Here is a 19,705-nt window from a genome sequence, read left to right as displayed (position 1 = left end):
TAGAATAGTTTTCAGATGCATATAATATTTTCCAAAGATATATAGTATTTTTGGATAAAGGAAGAATAGCATTTCTTATCTAAATTGCATTATGATATTTTTATCATAAGGTATTCATCCCAAAATTACAAAGGAAAAATTGTAAACTACAATTTTTTGTGTTGCTCCTCTCCCTTCTATTGATGCAAGTCTTCTCTGTTACACCTGTGTATTTTAGTCCAGAATTTGGTTCTGCACAAATATCAGAATATGCTAATTTTTTTTTACTTAAGCATAGAGTGGTTACCTGTAACTAGACTAGGAGCCCATATTGCTCAGTAGGTTTGATGGGGAATATTTTTCCAGGAGACCATTTCTTATTCCTTCTTTTGCTCATTTTCTATTTAATCTCTTTGTTTATAGTTTGGGTAGGTTTTTTCCCCCTTTGAAGATGCTCATTGACTTCCATAGAGCATAGCATCTCTTCCAAAGGAGGAAAGGGGGAGAGGAGGAAGAGAGAAGGAAACAGATTCCTGCTCAACACCCTGTGATTCTTTTTTCTGCATGATCAGTTCTTTGACCTGCTCTTCTCTCACACCCTTTTTGGACCAACTTTTCTATGCAGGGGAACTCAGGCTCTTTCTTGGAGTGTAGAGCAATGTATCTGAATTGTGATTGACACTTTGTTGTTACTGTGTGTGAATTACTGATAATGAGGCTTTGAAAAGTGAAAGTGTCTGTGTTTTGGAGCTATTAAACAATCCCTAGCTGCCAGTGATGCTGAGTACAACGCGTGACTATTTCACAGCTCGGAAATAGAGTCCTAGTGATTTTTTTGCATTCATGCTACTTCCATTCTTCTACTTTTCTAGTTATGTGCTCTCAATCCCACATCAGGAGTTTGCTTGCCAGGTGGAATGTCCCTTGGTCAAAAATTTTATATGCAAAGATGGTTTCTTCTGAAAGTAATAGTTTATGATTGGTTTAAACAAAAAACTGAGATGTGGTAAGATGTTCTCACTCTTGTTGAGATCAGTAAGAAGAAAGCCTCTTACCTTTGGTGAAGGAAACACTCCATAAAGTTGTGAAGCTGGAGTTTGGAACAGCAAAATAATTTCACCTTGCTGTTCTGTCTCTTCCAAAAATCTGTAAATTCACATTCTTTACAGCAGCTGAAGCCAAAGTCTTTCTTAATTTTTTGAAACAGAGAACAGATGTGTATGCACATAATGCAGGCTAAACACTGAGCCATAAAATCGTAGAACCATTTAGGTTTGAAAAGACCTAAAGACCTCCAAGATCGAGTCAGACTCAGTTGAACCCAGCACTGTCAAGTCCACCACTCAGCCATGTCCCTACGTGCCACAGCTGCACAAGTCTTAAATGGCTTCAGGGGTGGTGACAAAACAACTTCCCTGGGCAGCCTATTCCAATGTTTGACAATGTTGGTGAAGATGTTTTTTTCTTAATATCCAAACTAAACCTCCTCTGGCACAACTGAAGACCACTTCCTCATCCTGTCCCTTGCTATTTGGGAAAAGAGGCAGATGCATACCTCGCCACATCCTTTCAGGTAATTGTAGAGAAAGACAAGGCTCCCCTGCACTTTCTTTCCTCCTGGCTAATATAAATTACATATATATACATATGAGCAAGATAAAATATAAGTAAGCAACATAAATCCTAGGTGATGCTCATGAGATAAAGTACTAAAAAAGTCATGGGTGTGACATGAAGGAATTTGACTCTGCCTGAATATACAGGGTTCCAGTGGACAGAAGAAAATAACAACCAATAATGCATTTTCTTCTGAGGTTCTTTCAGGGCATCATGACCAATAAATGTGACATAAACATAAAAAATCCAGATACTGAGTAGGAGATGGACAAGGGAAACTTAAATTAGGCCAGGTCTTGAACTTGTTACTTGAGAAAAATTTCAGCTGAGTAACTAGTTTAAATATCTGGGAGTCTTCTTTGGGATGGAAGAACAACTAGGAGTTTTGATATCATAAACCCTAGAGGCATTGCTGAAAGCAAATTATATAGATCAGAATATGTACCAGTGGCGGAGCTGAAGAACTGTTATTTTTAAGCTTGTGCAGAAAACCTGATTTGTTTACCTGATTTTTTCAGACGGGGGAGAAAAAGAACCACATCAACAAAACCAACCATCACGCTCTCAACTAATCCAAAACAAGAAACAGCCTTATTTCTGAGAGAAAAAAAAAAAAAAAAAAAAAAAAAAACAAAAAAAAAAAAAACGCCCACAAATTTTGATGAAGAGGTGAGAACCAGATGAGCAAAACCCGTTGCTTAGCTTCTCTAAAACCAGTTTTGAATTTAGCTGGCTGCAGTTGTCATATCATTTAGAAGTGGAACACAAAAGCCTTTATTTAATAACATTTCTTAGTTGAAATTCACCAGTGTATCTTCAGTCTTATTTGAAATTCTCCAAATGCAGTGATGCAATTTCCCAAATGTGGCAGGACCTTGCAGCTAACTATTCCAAATCTGAATGTTTCCCTGAACAAGTGACTCTTCAAATACCCCTTCATCTCTGCTTAGCAGCTGAGTTTTCTAGATTTAAATTCATCTAGTTTTGGTAATGGTGAGACTCTGTGTCCAGTTCTGGGCTTCTCAGTATCAGAGAGACATGGAGCTTCTGGAGCAGGTCTGGTGTAAGGCTGTGAGGATGATGAGGGTACTGGAGTACCCCAGTTATAAGGAAGGGCTGAAGGGGCTGGTCCTGTTTGCCTAAGAGGGATCTCATCTGTGCCTGTGAATGTTTGGTGCCAAGAGCACAGAGCATCTCTTCTCAGGGATGCCAGGCAATAGGGCAAGGGGCAACAAGCAGAAAATGGAACAAGGAAAGTTCCACCTGAACATGTGGAAGAACTGTGCTGTGCAGGTGACCAAGCACTCTAACAGGTTTCTCAGAGAGGCTGTGGAGTCCTCCTTCTCTGGGAATATTCAAAATACGTCTGTACCCATCAATCCTACGTTATGTGCTCTAGATGACTCTGCCGGAGCGGGGAGGTTGGGCCGGATGACATCCAGTGGTCCCCTTCTGATATTTTAACTATTCTGCGAGGCTCGGGACGGACGCGATGCTCCGGCACGGGGCTGACGGGCTCTCCGTGCGGGCCCTGCAGGCTCGGAGACCCTCGGGCGGCTTCCGAAGGGCGGCAGAGGGCAGGAACCGGCCGGCATCCCTCCGCAGGCCCCTTCTCCCGGGCGGCTGTGCCCGGCTGCGGCACCGACCTTGATGTGCAACCCGAGCCGAGGGCGGGCGGTGCCGCCGCTATAAAGCCCAGGGCGGCGCGGGGGACCCGCCCCGGCACCGGCGGGGCCGCGGCAGGGCAGCGTGCGGGGCCAGCGGGGCTGCGAGGGTGAGCTGCCACAGCCACAGGGGAAAGCAGCCAGAAACCCAGCAGAGAGCCTGCTCGTTTTGGTTTCGTGGGTTTTTTTGGTTTCTTCTTTTCCTTTCTTTCTTTCTTCTTTTTCTTTATCTGAGGCTGATTAGGCGCTTTCTTGTCAACGTTGTTCATGTGTGGTCCTTTGCTTGGGATTTTGTTGTTGCTGTTCCTGTTTGGTTTTTTTTAATCACTGTATTTGATAGGGTAAAAAGAAAAGCCTCGGGAGACTTAGAGCAGTAGTCATTTACTGCCTCTAAATGCATCCTAGTACCACATGATATAACAAGTACGCATCTTTATCATTGTACTCGTGTATTGTACATTAATATGGCTGTTCATTTAATTCTAATCAAACATAAGGTAATGAAGGAACTCATCTATTCTGTAATAGATGATTTACAATAGCTTTTATACAAATGATTTCAGGGTTTAGCATAAAAGACTACTAAAACCAGCTACTGACATAAGTTACCTAGTAATAGTGTGCACTGTTGTTAATATCTCATTAATAGTAACTCTCTTTTCATGTTGTTCCCTATTTTATTTTCTTTTTAGTCTTTCTATTTAAGTAGAATAAATATATAAATATATACTAAATATATACTAAATCACAGTGTTTTGTTGGGGGATTATTGCAGGTTCTAATTAATGTGACCCTCTCATAAGCAGACAACAAAAAGAACAATGAAGAACTATCCTGCAAATTCCACAGAACAGGACCTCTCTGATCCTGGTAAGAAGTAGCACCACATGTGTGTTTGAAGAATATGTTCCACGGATTTGAATCTAAAGAACATTATAAAGCTCTCCTGATTGCTGTAATGGCTTTGTAGGAGATAACATGATGAGTTTCCTACAAATGAGTGAATTAAAGCCACACCTATAAAACCTTTTCTGGGTGAATTGTTCCATCAAGTTCAACAAAAGTAATTTACATTGGTAAAACTGTTCAGGACGATCCTAGTCTGGGCATGAAAATTCTCCTGAAGTAAGCTGAGTAAGCTGGAAGAGCATTATTGCTTTCAAACGGTTGTCTGAAACAGCCACTGTAGGCCAACTAACATTAAAACAGTTGGTAGAAAATTCTATTCACAGTGATTCATCAGCCAAAGTTAAGGTAAATATAAATTGGGAGTGGCTGGTATGGGGAGCACCTTTTCTCCTTTTGTTTTACACTGGTTCCCCACTGTGGTTACTCATCTGTTCCTTTATATATTTGTTGCATCTTATTTTATGCATTTAGAGCTATAAGCTTCCTGGGTAGGATTACACTTTCATCTGTCTTTCTGAAGCCCCCAGCACAGAGGAAGTGAGACATGTTACAGCTACTGCAATAGAATAGTGAAGATGCTTATTACAGTCAAGGACATAACTCTTCAGTTGAATGCCATCTATTCTGTGTTACCTATAGCAATTATAACCTCCACTCTAAGCAATTCCACTCATTTCATTAGAACTTCTCGTAATTTGTATTCAGTTTTGCAGATGTTTGAAAGAAGAATTAACTCTTTCTCTTAGTCTTTGATAATCTTTCTGTATAAATATATTTTAATTGTAAAAATGAAGTTGTTTCCATCTCAGAAATGGACATGGAAACTTTTTCAGGGAATAAAGATGAACTGCAGAGAAAGGGCCAGTGAATTTTTCTTGGAACTTCTTCCTGAGAACACGAGAAAAAAATAGTTTTAAATGCAAAGAATCAGCAGTGAAAGACACAAGAAGCTAGTACAGTAGATGGATTATTATGCTAAAAAAGTCTTTTTATTACACAGAATGTGGAAGCAAGGATTGTGAGGATTCTCCTTTCCAACATGAGGAAAATGTAGAACAAATTGACCAGTTAAAGGACAAGAAGAAAATGTAGGTATTTTTTTAACTTAAAGTTAACTGGGTGTATGTGGAAGTCAGAGGGGCGGGGGAAGGAGTAGAAGAGCTTAATACAGGTTGCTAACAAACCCCTTATCTTAGTAATGTTTTGTACTTTACTCTAGGAAGGAAGACGAGAAGCCAGAGAAACGAATAGTTGGCATTCTCGAATTGGTTAGTGTCCTGTTTGACTGTCTGCTTTATACTTTCTTTTCTTTATTTGGCATTGTGAGTTGTTTATGAATTACAGTTCATAGGCAATCAAATACCAGAGAAGAAGCCTGAGGACTACTCATTCTAGACTTGCTCTCTGAGATAACCAAATCAGAACCAGTGACATGGTTTCATGTCAGTTTTCTATAGGACAGCTATTCCCAAGCAAAAGTAGCTGTTGCAAGTGGACTCGCTCACTCTGAAACAAAAAAAACAAAAAAAAAGTTTTACTCTTCTCTGGTTTATTCCATGAGTATTTACACTTTATGAGATGATTAAGCCAGTCAGGAATAAAGGGCTCCAATTTCAGATTAACCATATCTCAGGATATCTATAGCAGTTCAAATTCACATTCTTCTTTAAACAAAAAAAGTTTCAGGGGTAGACAAGTCTTAAGATACAATCTATCTCTCCTGAAAACATTTTCTACTGTTAGGTCTAAGCCAGATGCTGGTCAATAACTCACTCTTGTTTACATTGTAGAGGCATTATCTTAGTAAATATGTAACTCAATGGAAAACATAATACAATATATTCTACAAAGGTCATCATCACTTGCAAACATGTTGTTTCTTCCAGACTGAGAATCTGTGTCCTGCCAGTACTCTCTTAGCAACCTGAGTACTGATTTATAGATGTGTTAGACTACTACAAAATCCTTATGTACTGAGTTTACCTTCAGTTGGAGTGTTGCTGCTTAGAATATGTGGGTGAAGCATGTCCCTTGCAAGTCTGCTGCACTGTAGCAAATGCATGAACTGCCAGGTGTAATGTCACTTTTTTCTCTTTTTTTTTTTTTTTTGTCTTTTCAATGCTTACACAGTTTTGCTATGCTGATGGGGTGGATGTCCTGTTGATGATAGTTGGTTTGGTCGCAGCGGCTGCGAATGGCACTGGAATGCCCCTTTTGATCATTATCTTTGGAGACATGACAAACAGCTTTGTGCTAAGTGGCATACAATCCAATGGTAAAAAGTTTAATTTAAATTTCTCTACATATTGGTTGTGCTTTGCTACTGAGGGTAAGATTCTTTTTTTCCCCAGAGTATACACTGGTACTTATCTAAGGAAGTATATCATGAGCAACACTTCAGCAGAGAAGTTGGAACAACTTCTTTCCAGAGCAACCCTGCTGGAAATAACCCAGTCATTTCAATCCATCTTTAATTACTAGACCAGGGCAAAACCAAAGCTTTGGTTTATGAATGAATTTTGACTTTGTTGAGATAGTAGGGAGTATGACCACCCTCAGTTATCAGGCACTAATTGCTTAAAAATAAATATGTATTTGCCAAATCATTTTGTATTTAAGTTTGTATTGTGGACCCCACTTCCAAAATTCAAAACATTCCCAGACTGAAAATCTCATATTGCCATGAATCAACTGCTCTATGTAACACTTCCACAAATATTCCTACTTTTTATTTCCCCCTCACAGATACTTCAGTAAACAGTTCCAGCTGCCCATTGGATCCAGGTGTTGATATAGAAGGTGACATGACAAAGTAAGGTTCTGTAATTATCCTGTTAGTAATCTATTGGAGGATTCTCTTTTACAATGTTATCTGTTTGAGCAGAAGCTATGTTTGCCTTCCCAATAATGCATCACAGGCTTCAGTATTTGCTTTGGTGTGATTAATGAAGACTAGTTGCTCTGTGTGTCCAACTTCTCTCATGAGACACAGTGGGATCACGTGGACTTTTGTTCCCTTATCCCAGGTTTGCTTACTACTTCGTGGGAATTGGCTTTGCTGTGTTGATCCTGAGCATCATCCAAGTGTGGACATTCTTGGTTACTGCTACAAGGCAAACTGCAAGGATCCGGCAGAAGTTCTTTTTTGCAGTGCTCCACCAGGAGATGGCTTGGTTTGATACTACCCAGATAGGAACACTGAACACCAGACTGACAGAGTAAGGGCTCTGGCTTGTTCTCTTTTTTTGACACAAATACACACACCCCGAAGTATGCCATTTGAAAGAAAACTGACATTTATCTCAGCAGACTAGCTTATAGAGAGTTAAAAAAACCAAAAAACTACTAAACAAAAAAATCCACCAAGCTTAAAGTGTGAAATATTACAGCTCAAGGCGAGAAATTAATTATCCTTTTCAGCTTCATTTGTGCAGTTTCTGTGATATGAACATTGGAAGGGTTTCTTTCATGAAATGCCTGACACTGGCTTTCTGAAGTCCATAAAGTACACGTCAGCCACTGCAAAACAAACAGCTCTGCTGTTTCCACCTAGTTTATAAACACCAAAAGCTGACACTTAATTGAATGGAAATGAGCTCGTACTTGCACTCAGTCAGATCTCAGGCAGTATTGTATCTAGCCAGTCAAAGTCTTTGAAGTTTTTTCCACAAACTTAAATAGATTGAGAGGTAAGAACTGTAATGCCCCTGTGTTATGGGATTATATGTGTGAACAATTTTTTTTTAATTTTATTTTATGGTAGCTTTGGACACAGATCTGTCCTGAAAAGTCTACAAGAAGCTTAAATGAAATCACTCTCAGTTCTAATATCTGTATGTTCTGGGAAGAGAAAATAGGGAAGAAATTTTGTACGAAAAATGGAGGTTATTCCAAATAGTGATATGATGGAATGGAGGTAGCTCTTCATCTGAATCAGTAGCCAAAATTAAGAACATAAAATGTATCAAAGAGCTGAGCAGAAGAAGTCATTTAGAAATCGTCATGTTGGGTGAAGAGGCTGCTTGATTTTTTACTTATATTGCTCCATTTGGATGCCAGATGAGGAAATTAGGTCATTGGTGACCTATTGACATGGCACAGAAACAGCAGAGAATGTTGAGAATACGGAAAATGAGAAAAATTTACTCATCCTTAAAAACAGGAGGTTTCTGCAGTGTTTTGGCCACAGAAGAGCCTAATGATACAGTTTAGTAGCTGTGGTTAGAAATTTTCTTTTGCCAGTTAGGAAATGGCAAAGCTCCTGACATGAGGCCACACAGCCTCATGAAAAGAAGGGGGGAGGGAGTCACAATAAGAGGCATTCTAAACTAACAAATTTTTTATTGTTATTGTTATTTAAAGTGACATCAACACCATCCGTGAAGGCATCGGAGACAAGATCAGTATATTTCTGCAATTTTTTTCCACGTTTGTGTCAGGGCTTATTGTAGGATTCATCTATGGGTGGAAGCTGACCCTGGTGGTTATGTCAGTCAGCCCACTTCTTGCTGCGTCAGCAGCAGTTTGGTCAGCGGTAAGTATGTGGGGATTTATGAACTAAGAAACTGGGAAAACCTTACAACACTTATGCACAGACAAGGGGGAGAGAATGTGAGAAACCTAGTGTGGTTTCTAAGTTGGGAGGTTGGCCCCACTCTTACTTTGATTTCTGCCCCTCCTGTAGCCTTTCTCTGGGTTCCCAAGCACACAGTTGTTAGTTGTGCTCCTTCTGTCTGCACACCCTCATGCCTTGTTGCAGGGGGTAATCTGTATCAGATCATCTTTCTGGCACAGCAATTTCCTCATGGCAAGTGCTGGGGAAGCCCTCGCTCTTTCCTCCAAGCACAAATACCTTTCAACCTCCTTCCATCTGCACATGTATGTACCACATCGCTTGCAAATAATTTGCCAAGTTTCATGCTGCATACAGAGTAGATCTATACAGCTATGCAGATACATACATCTGTGGAAAACTGAAGTTATATTAATCAGTGAAATGGCTGGAGAGGTTTCCCTTTCAGACAGGAAAACTTTTTTTCCCTTATGCACTGTTTAGCCACATTAATATGTATGGTCCATACTCCTGAATGGCTATTTATATGATCCTATGGGTTTTTTCCTACCTGAAGCATTACAAATAAGCTAAGAAAAACAATGTTAGAGGCTGCAATGTGATTGACTTGTTTACTTAAATATCTGATAGTGCTCTAGTGTCTGAACACTTCAGAAACTCGGAACAGCTACAGCACTCCCTCCTTCACTCTTCCTGGTGTGGTTTGTAGGCTGTCCTCAGCTTGGGGGAAAGTGGATGGGTCAGGATACCAAATATCACCTGATATTTGTGTAGCTTTTGGTTGTAACGAAGAGATGATGATAAATTGAACTCTATTTGAGGGAAATTCAGGGTTTGGGGAGGATCTGATCCCCACCTTGCTAAACTCTGTTATTGTGCACCTTGTGTGATTGCTCTTATTCACCACGACAGCGTGCGTATTCTTTCAGTAGGCTGCAATAACAGCTGGTTTTTAACCTTTCAGCTCCTGGCATCCCTTACTGCTAAAGAGCTGTCTGCTTATGCCAAAGCAGGAGCTGTAGCAGAAGAAATTTTGACAGCGATCAGGACTGTTGTGGCTTTCAATGGACAGCAGAAGGCAATGGAGAAGTAAGTTTTAAAATAATAATTATATCTAAAATATGTCAAAGAAATTCAGTTGTGGAATTGGTTTGTGGGGATTCTGTTTGGTTTTTTGGTTTGGTTTGGTTTTTTGTGTGTTTTTGTTTGGTGGTTTTTTGTTTTGTTTTTTTTGGAGGGGCAGAGGGATGAGATTGTCCTTAGTGTCATTTTGTCTTTCTGTAAGTGGACATATCAGCTGAAAACAAAGGTGTGCAAAAAGTCCTAGTCAGTGAATACAGGCTACTTGGTGTTGTCACTGCAGAATAGATGAAAATTCTTCCTTTGATTGAGATCTGGAGTTGAACTGAATGTGAAATTGTTGGGAAGGTTACCTTCACCTACGAGTCAGATGCAACAAAGTATGCAATCAGTTGTTATCTTCCAGAGCATCTGTGCTACTGCTCTGATCTTTGATTACTGAGCTTATTTTTAAACTACTCTGGATAACAGCCTTGGGTAAATTGTCCAGTGTTGGCCCTACTCACACACACAAGGTGAAATAATTGTGGCTGACCACAAACTTATTGACATGTGTATCAGATAACTGAACAAGCATAAGCAATAGGTTTTATTGTACAAATACAAGGCATCACTGATTCTATGCAGCTGGGAAAGGCAAAGCAGATTACCTGATCCATATGCCCCATGAAACTCTTCTATCTTTTTCAACTCATGTTTGCCTTCATCTTGTGCAAAATTTTTAAGGTGGTGTCAGCCTTAGTTTAGGATCTTACATCCTGTTCCTGCATTTGCTTCCAGGGACTGAGCTCTGACTAGCCCTGGCTTCTGCTTACTGGAATTTGTTTTTAAGATGCAAGAGAACAGACTATTCCTGCTTGTGTAGTAAAGGCAAAAAAAGCCCTAAGATGACCTAGATAAGCTCCCCCTCCTCCTCCCCATCTTCTGCAATTGCCAGTGTCTGAAAATTCAATGACAGGGGCTGTCAATATTCATTCAAAATACTTTGTCTAAAGACTAACTAATAACTGAGTCAAGTAAGGCCTTTCCTTTTTGTGATTGACCATCAGCCTCTTCCACAGCTCTACTCCATTTAATCTAAAAACCGCAAACAAACATAATGGCTTCCCTAGGAACATCTTCTACTGGGGACAAACTCCTACCAGGGAGTGCATTTTTCAGGTGGTGGATTGTGACTCCTATAGAGCTCTTGAATGCTGACCTCAGAGTCAGGAAAGGCATCCTTCCACTGCACAGTGCCTCCACTGGTAACAAAAGTTTACTCTTGCAAGAGATCTTCAGTCACCTTTAGTTCCTGGCAGTGGCTTGCTTTTCCCTCAGTATTTGAGTGATCACACATATTTATCACACTACTTAAATGCAGTACTCATTCCCCTGGAAGACCTATGATGCTGCTGACTCAAAGGCAGGGCCTGGTTTTAAGAGCACATATCAAGTCAAAATATTTCTATATGTTTGACTAACAAGTCCAGCACTCGTGACATCTTAGAAATTTACATGGAAAAATTAATGCAGTTTTATAAGACTGCTTTCCAGCTGAATGAATTGCATCTTTTCCTACGATAGGATTGTTCTTTATTGAAAATAAGTATTCAGAAAAGAGTGCAAGCTACTAACCATGTTGATTAGAAGTAGAAAGTTACACTATTCCTAGGCTACATGTTGATTAATAAGCTTTGAGTAAAGGAAAGTTATTTGCTTTCAGCTGTTTGCTGAAAACAATAGATGAGCAAATGAATTTGAACCATCCTTGGAAGCAATAATTCTCTAGTTGAACTTGATAGTCTTTATACTGATCTTCTGTGTCCACTGGTTGTATATGTTACTCAGTAAACAGACCTAAGGGAAAGAAAGAAAGATACTTGACATCCCAAAATGGCCAGTAACAGAACAACTTTGCTGACACAGAGGGCTCTCATTTATCTTCTTCCTTATTGCCTGGGGTTGTTGGAGGATTTTATTTTATTTTTGCTTGTTTTAAATGTGGATGACTAACCTGTATCTCTGTGGTAAACAATGTTGCTAAAACCTTTCCAAGGTTTCCTTTCAGGATTAATGAAAATAATGAGTTCAAGAGTGCTATTGTGTCTTATATTGTCAGCATATGTTAGAGCAGATTTATTCAAATTAACTGCCTCCCTAATAGTCCTCTGTAAAAAAAAAAAAAAAAAAATCTGTATTCTCTTTGAGATTTTGTTTTTTCTTACATAAATCCTGTAAATTAAGAAAAGGGCACTGGGAAATATTAACCAGAATGGCATGTAGTACCTGTCAAATTAATAGTTTCCTTACACACTTTCAGATATGATGCTAACTTAGAGATGGCTAAACGTGTTGGAATGAAAAAATCCATTACCACTAACACATGTCTAGGTCTTTCGCAATTTTTTATCTTTGGATCCTATGCCCTTGCATTTTGGTACGGGACCAAGCTCACTGCTGAGGATCCACATTATGACATCGGCCGTGTGTTAATTGTAAGTACAGCAATGCAGCTTTGAAAAATGATCTGTATCTTCAGGGAAAGTTAGGCAAGTGTTGTCTCTGTTTTCTGCCATGTGCTTGCTAAATCAGCGGTTAGAGACTCACTCAACATAACATAAAACAACTGAAAGGTATTCATCTTGCCTAGCTTTTAATATAAAAAGCTTGATTGTCTTGAACTCTATTTGTAAGGTGGGATGAACAACCTAGAGCTGGTGCTTAAGTCTTTCTAGTGCCCATGTGGGCACTGGTGGCACTGCAATCATTAATTGCAATGCTCCTCTCCATCTCCCACAGGTGTTCTTCTCTGTGCTTGTCGGAGCTTTCTGCCTGGGCCAGGCAGCTCCTAACCTGGAGAATGTGGCCAATGCACGTGCGGCTGCCTATGAAGTATATAAGATTATCAATAAGGTAAACACCTAACCACATAGAATAGAAGCCTTTTGACCAACTTAGCTTCCACTCTCTCGCCTTTTTATTTTTTTTCCCTTGAGAAATGTAACAAAAGTATTCTAAAGCCCCAAATCATCAGCTCTGTAGATGTTTATTACAGAAACCCATAATATTTTCATACATCTAAAAAAATCCAGCTTCTTTGTTACAGTGAAAGCTGGGAAACCTGATATGTGTGTCTGAGACAGATGGCTGAGGTTTTTCTCTATAATTAGACTTTCAGCTCCACAGGGAAAGTAGTATGGCACTATACTAATTTGTAAAAACGCATGTATGCACAAATTCAGCTGAGATGGGGTTTATCGGGGAGGGGGAATTGGTGAAGAGGGGATTAATAATGCTACTGAAAGTTATAACCATAATAATCTGTAATGCTGGTGTTGCCATAAAAAAGGTTTTCCATATCATTATCTTGGTCTTGCTGTGCTATGTAGCAATTGCATATCTGTGTACATAAAATATTTTAAAGTAAGACTAAAAAGTTCATGGGAAAATAGCTACATCATTCTTTTTCATGTGAGTATAAAACCCTCCTATACAGATTACTGAGGCCCATGTTTTGGCTGCAAGGAAATGCAGTTAAGTCCTGCAATTACAGGTTTTCTGCTATGGATGCTTTTGGAGTTGTACTATATTTGTCAAATAGAATTCACAATTTGATGTTCCTCCATGTTCAGCATTCTGCAGGTAAAATGCATCAATTCTTCCATGACGTACTGTAATGAAAACTGGCATCTGAGAAAGTAAAGAACAATGCATGTAGCAGAAATAATAATTCAAAAAATGAAATAACCACCAATTTTTTTTACAAACCTCTTTCCAGAAACGGCTCATAGACAGCAGTTCTAAGGAAGGTTACAAGCCAGACAAACTTGTAGGAGAAATTGAATTCAGAAACATCCATTTCAGTTACCCTTCCAGACCTGATGTTAAAGTAAGTGTTCCGTTTAGATTACTGTGCTGAAATTCCTCAGCCTATATCCATATTGTTTGTCCAGTTTTCTTCTTGAATGTGAAATGCATTCCCATTTTGGGGCATGTGGCATAATTTTCCCCCAGTGATGCACAAAGACAAAGCTCTAGATCTACTGTCACAGTGTTCCTCATTCTCTTCTGCAGAACAAAATCTAATATGTGTTGCTCCTAGTCTGAATTTTTATAGGCAAGAGCTTTGATAAATGAAATACAATTTTGAAAAATCTTTCACTAGGACTTCCAGACTTTAGGCAGTTAAACCAGAAAGTTACTTTTTTTCAAGTTTCTTGTCTCTTTGGAGTTATTCCTGGCAAAAACCCATCAGAGATAGACTTTACAACAATACACTATCAAAAGTATTAAAACGTATCATCCTAAATGTACATTTAGAAGTCAAACATTTGTTTTGAGCATGTGTTAAAATTGCTGTTGAAGAAACTGTTGCCGCTGTTCTTTGCTAGTTCAGTTTCTGTTCATCAGCTCTCCCTACTAAGAGCATCAATGTAATTTAGTAGAGCCAAAAGGAATCAGCAAATCTGCATGGAAGTTACCCACAACCTCTCAAGCAATGAATGAAACAATCTTCCCTGTCCAGGTTAAACCAAACCAAAGAGATCTAAGGAGTACAGTTATTGTTAGTTTTAGTCTTGGCAGGATGTTGCCTGATGAAAGAGAGTTAAACCTAGCCTAGTACGTGGTACTGATTATTTGCATCTGGAGATATTATGGTATCCAGAATAAAGCTCATTCTTGATAATGCAGGCACCAGGATATCAGCTTCCTGGAGATACAAAACAGAGTGGATGTAATACAGGGAGAGGAGAGGAATATTACAACTATTTTAATCTCTCATTGCAAAAACATGTGTAGGCAAACTTATAAATCAGCCTGGTATAAACAAGAGGAGTTCCCATAGCAGCCAAATAGTTTGGCAACTACACAGCATTACTTGTAGTGACATGGACATCTTTTGAGGTAAAATGTTTTCTAAATGTGAAAATAGCAAAAATTATATCATTAATCTGTAACGACTTCCCAGGTTGCTGAGGCTGTCAACAATAAGGAATTGGATTTATTAAGGGCTTCCCAGCAATTACTTTGTCAAAGCAGCCATTTGTATTTTAAAAATAGAACAAAGCAGGTTTTGTTTTCAGTAATACTCTTTAGCACCTGAAAACAGTCTTCTGTAAGATTCATAATTATTATGCTCAGGAAAATGAAAAAGAATTTAAGACCCCAAGCTTGCTACCAGATCACACAAATTGGAGATAATTAGCTATGAAGTTCAGAGTAGTGTGGTTGTGTCTATATTAGTTTATTTGAGTGTGCTGAGGAATTTTCCCAGGCAATGGAATGCAATGGTCTATGCAAGGGAACTCTTAAAATGTTTCTTGGCATGAACTTGACCTGTTCCAGTTGTCAATCTTCTCAAAAAATTCCCAGGCTTGCTTTGGTAGCCAGAAGGATCTAGAGGCCATTCCCAAAAAGCAGGTTGCATGCAGCCATCCTTCAAAGGCTAGTACATTTCACAAGCATAAGTGAAGATTTTGCCTATCAGTGCTCCAGGATATTCCCAGATACAATTAACTTATTAATGTTGTCATACCTTCTGACTGTGGCCCTCACTACTGCCTTGATAGCAGCAGCTACAATTACCTTGACAGACTGTTCTCTAATCAAACTTGTTAAACTAAGGTGGTTGTTGTTGTTTGTTGGTTTTGTTTGTTTGTTTTCCCAGATCCTCAAAGGTCTAAACTTGAAAGTTCAAACTGGGAAGACCATTGCTTTAGTTGGTGCCAGTGGCTGTGGAAAAAGCACTACCATTCAGTTGCTGCAGAGATTCTATGATCCTGACCAGGGAGAAGTGAGTGTCTGCAAAAGAATTGTAAAAACTCAGAGCTATTAGGACATGCATGAGTTTTCCATATTGACTGAACCTTGTTTTCTATTTTGACTGAATTTGACCATATATCCTCATAGTTCATAGTTCCACAATTTAAATTTCAAATGAACTATCTTCTCTTGTTGGCTTGACTTCATTATCCTGCTCCTTCTTACAGTACTATGTCAAAATAGCAAATGCCACAAGTCTTGGAAGAGACTTGCAAGATCTGAATTTACAATAACTATTTTCAACTGTTCCTTTTTGAAATTCCCTAAACTTTGTTTTTTACAAAGCATGATCAAACAGAGTCCTGCTGTATTTTGCTTCTTTTGCATTGAATGTAAGCTAAAATCTGGAGAGAGTTTTCCTATTTTAAATGGTTGTTTTCTTGGCTTGTTTTTCACTATCTGCTAACCCGCAGCAGAAGTTTCCATCATTATGCATTGTATGTGTTTTACCACTGAGCACTAAATCCAATTGGTAAATGGTAAATACTTCTCACAAGAAATTTCCAAAGGAAAAAAAAATGAGAAAAATGAAATAAAGAATTTTTAAGAAAATTTGCTTTTTATTCTTGATATTTGAAGGATGCTACTTAATAGTTGCTACTGCTAGTTGAAAGTAGGTAAACATTCCAAATATGAAAATTTGAACTATCAGTATATAAGGTATCAAGGCAGCTGTTTTCAACACAGCTCTTTCTTAAACTTAGTTTTCCTGTGGCTATTCATTCCTGGCCCCATGCCTCATTTTGCTGTGTCAGTGCCAATGTTCATATGACCACACGGCAAATTACCTAGGTTAAAAATAGCTTTCCCTTTCCTTTTAGTCAACTTGAACTCTCTTTGATCTGGTGTAAAGCACAGCCACAGAGATGATTGTGTAGCCACAACTGTGGGACATCAAACTGGGATAGGGGCTAGAGAATAATGTAAAAAGTGGGTGATTTTAAGGCAAGAAAGCCTTAAAATTCTTAAGCCAACACAGACAGGGTGGTTATTGGGGGAAAACAGGCAGGGAAAAAGAAAAGCCCCTGATGTCTTCTCTGTTTATGCTGCTCATCATCATTTTCCAGCTTGTGCAATGGACGGAAAAGCTGCAGTTGTAGCTTCTCCCCCAACATAGTTTTCTATTAAAGACAGTGGGGTTTTTTTTCCATGATCTTCTGGTTGATACTTCATTCAAGTAAGAGCAATTCATTGCTTTCTTATGAGCAGAGTGCATTTCCTTGACTTCTTTGACATGCTCTTTTCCTCTCAGATTACCTTAGATGGTCGGGATATTCGGACCCTTAATACGAAGTGGTTACGAGAAAATATTGGCATTGTGAGCCAGGAGCCTGTTTTGTTTGCAACCACAATAGCTGAGAACATTCGCTATGGCAGAGAAGACATTTCTGATGCTGAAATTGAACAAGCAGCCAAGGAAGCAAATGCTTTTGACTTTATATCTAGACTGCCTGATGTAAGTTCATCAACTTACTTTGAGTGTAAGAATGAAAGGTCCATTTAGGCTGTTGTCCTGTATCTGAGAGGCAGAGCATGAGAATCCAAGTTATGCTACAACTTCTCAAAATATACTTATTGCCTCTAGCAGCTTTCTGTTTAGAGAGTTTTACAACTAAACATTGTGCCTTTGGTTGCTCTCAAAGGACTTGTGCTGGAGTCTGGGAAAAAATGTCAGTGCCTTAACTCAGGAGAAAGGAAACTTCACAGCTGTATTACCATCCCTACCCATCTCATGAGGCACAGAAAAACTGCTTTTAAAAAGAAGAACCAGATATCCAAAGCCCTTTGTCAGGAGCTGTCTGTACATTTACAGGAAATGGGGGGGAGTGGGTGGAGGTAAATAAGTATGCCCTGAACCAAGACCCTTTTGGCAGCTACAAGCTTAAGCTCTCTCTCTGCCTGAGATTCACAGCTTTGAGCACTCTCTTAGCAGTAGGTGCCTTAGTCCTTTCAGGATGGGGCTGGAGAGCAAGGTGTCAAGTATTCTAAACACATCCTCATAAATGGATAATATATCCTTCCCTTTGCTCCTGAAGTTAAAAAATGTGGGACAAGTGCCTATCTGGGATTTGATTTAAAATCCTTTTAGCACTTCTGAGAGCTTGGCCCCATCTCTAAACCATGTGCCGTTTCAAGCATCTGTTCCAAGGTTCCTTCTTCTAAGGAAGAGTGATTTGATCATATTTACTCTTAAACATCTATAAAATAATAAACTACAGTGAACTTTGAGACCTGTCACTTTTCAGTAAGTGACCCTGTCAGTAGGAACCAACCCATGGCTCCAAGGGGGAGTGTCTCAGATTCAGAGGAGGCACACTCTTGGTGTGTCCCTATAATTCCAAGCCTTTTGGCAATCCTCAGAAAATACAGAAATTCCCTTTACAGGCTTGTCTTGAGAAACCCCAGGGTTAGGAGCACTGAGTGAACAATAAAGATCTTTAAAGAACCATGAGTTCAAACTTAGGCAGGCACAACATGTGGGTAGTGGGGGTAGGAGGGTTTGGCTAAACGTCATTGGGTGGAAGTCCTTCTGTATTTGTTCTGCCTGTGCTCAAGCCAGCTGATAGAAGCTACATCTTCTAGACAATGAGTACTGGGGTTGTGTTGAGAATTGAAGATTAGAGATATCTCACTTCCGTTCCATTCTCTCCTTTCTCAGAAATTTAACACCATGGTGGGTGAAAGAGGGGCTCAGCTGAGTGGAGGACAGAAGCAACGAATAGCTATTGCCCGTGCCCTGGCAAGAAATCCCAAGATTCTTCTTCTGGATGAAGCTACATCTGCATTAGATACTCAGAGTGAATCCGTAGTGCAAGCAGCTCTTGATAAGGTAGGATTCACTGAAGCTAGCAGCTGCCATGAAAGGTGCAACAAGTGCTTAAGAAAAATTAATGTACAGTTTTCAGTGCAGGTTTCCCTTAGACTCAAGGCCATTGGAAAAAAGGATTTGTATTTTGGGGGGGGTTAGACTTATTTTTTAGGGCTTTTGGTTTTGCATTATTACTAATTATGAAGATACTGTCATTTGGAACAGTAGCTTAGGTCTCCTGCATTCCCTTTCTCAAATCATAATTGCTCATTTGCTGATCCAATATTGCTGGCATCTTATCAAGGCAAGGTACAAGGACAGAATGGCCTTTTTCAGGTGGATTAATAAAAAAGTATATGTTACTGATATCCCTAGTATTTGTTCTTTATTGAATAGTTGCTTCGTAATTTTTAGAAAGCTCTTGGGATTTAGCCATTTTCATTCTTTTCCTGCTTTTGGCAGCCCCACAGCTCTAGGGTGGGTACTGCTGCAGAGCAGAGCTGTCAGATCTTGTACTCATGTCTCTGATTAGCACACAGTACCTTTCTCACAGACCACCTTCATGATCAGTTTCCACCACCACACAGTAGAACACATAGGCTTTGATTGAAAAAAAAACTTCATGGTTTGGCTTGAATGTCACTTTTTTAATCTAATATTTATTTTAATGTATTTTTTTAAATGAAGTGAACAATCCTGCCTTTTGTTTTTGTAGTTATGCACAGAAATACAAATTACCAGTATGGCTCAAGGGAAATGCAGAATTTGTCATCTTCACCTGCTAGTCAGTTTAAACCTGAAGTGCAGCTGTTTGTTATATTCATGTCATTCCAGTGATGTTAGTATTGAGGTAATATGTAGATGCAAAAATAATGTTCATATAATCTTTCTTCTGCACGTTTGCTTGTTTGTTTTTAATTTAGTAATCAACTACTTAGCTTATTGCTTCATTTAGTGCATAACACAGGGAGATCACTTAATTAAATGGACTCTTTCTCATTCTTCTTCATGTTCTCAGAACACACCAAAATGAGCCCCGAATGATAACTTAGTCATCTTTTCACAGCTTTTTGATGTTCATCAGTGTAGTCCCCTAATGAGATTTCCAGATTTCTTTTCAACATCCCTGAGTGGAAAAAGTGGTGCTACTATTGTTCATTATTTTTACAGCTGAGGAGCAGAGATATTAACCTCATGAACGCTCACTGTTTCTGGGCATTCATGTGCAGCTCCTTGTAGCCAGATGTTTTTCAGATAACTTTGCATCTT

At 39.2% G+C, this 19,705-nt stretch overlaps 1 protein-coding gene across 2 annotated transcripts in view; it reads left to right on the top strand.

Annotated features, from left to right (window-relative positions):
* Positions 1 to 3,291: 3,291 nt before the first annotated feature.
* Positions 3,292 to 19,705, top strand: part of ABCB5 (ATP binding cassette subfamily B member 5) — a 36,180-nt gene continuing 19,766 nt past the window's right edge. Inside the window, exons 1-15 of one of the 2 annotated variants that reach the window (XM_063410998.1) lie at positions 3,292 to 3,370; positions 4,036 to 4,130; positions 5,170 to 5,257; positions 5,389 to 5,437; positions 6,300 to 6,444; positions 6,915 to 6,981; positions 7,196 to 7,387; positions 8,532 to 8,703; positions 9,707 to 9,831; positions 12,125 to 12,299; positions 12,604 to 12,717; positions 13,583 to 13,693; positions 15,473 to 15,598; positions 16,880 to 17,083; positions 18,287 to 18,457. In XM_063410998.1, coding sequence (XP_063267068.1) covers positions 4,082 to 4,130; positions 5,170 to 5,257; positions 5,389 to 5,437; positions 6,300 to 6,444; positions 6,915 to 6,981; positions 7,196 to 7,387; positions 8,532 to 8,703; positions 9,707 to 9,831; positions 12,125 to 12,299; positions 12,604 to 12,717; positions 13,583 to 13,693; positions 15,473 to 15,598; positions 16,880 to 17,083; positions 18,287 to 18,457 — 1,788 coding nt within the window. In that variant the 5' untranslated portion in view covers positions 3,292 to 3,370; positions 4,036 to 4,081. Of the gene's footprint in view, positions 3,438 to 4,035; positions 4,131 to 5,169; positions 5,258 to 5,388; positions 5,438 to 6,299; positions 6,445 to 6,914; positions 6,982 to 7,195; positions 7,388 to 8,531; positions 8,704 to 9,706; positions 9,832 to 12,124; positions 12,300 to 12,603; positions 12,718 to 13,582; positions 13,694 to 15,472; positions 15,599 to 16,879; positions 17,084 to 18,286; positions 18,458 to 19,705 lie in introns of both variants that reach the window. The other variant, XM_063410989.1, reaches the window with a different exon arrangement.

The sequence above is a fragment of the Prinia subflava genome, chromosome 1, assembly GCF_021018805.1.
Source record: "Prinia subflava isolate CZ2003 ecotype Zambia chromosome 1, Cam_Psub_1.2, whole genome shotgun sequence".
Classification (NCBI taxonomy): domain Eukaryota; kingdom Metazoa; phylum Chordata; class Aves; order Passeriformes; family Cisticolidae; genus Prinia; species Prinia subflava.
This window is presented reverse-complemented; position numbering and strand designations above follow the sequence as displayed.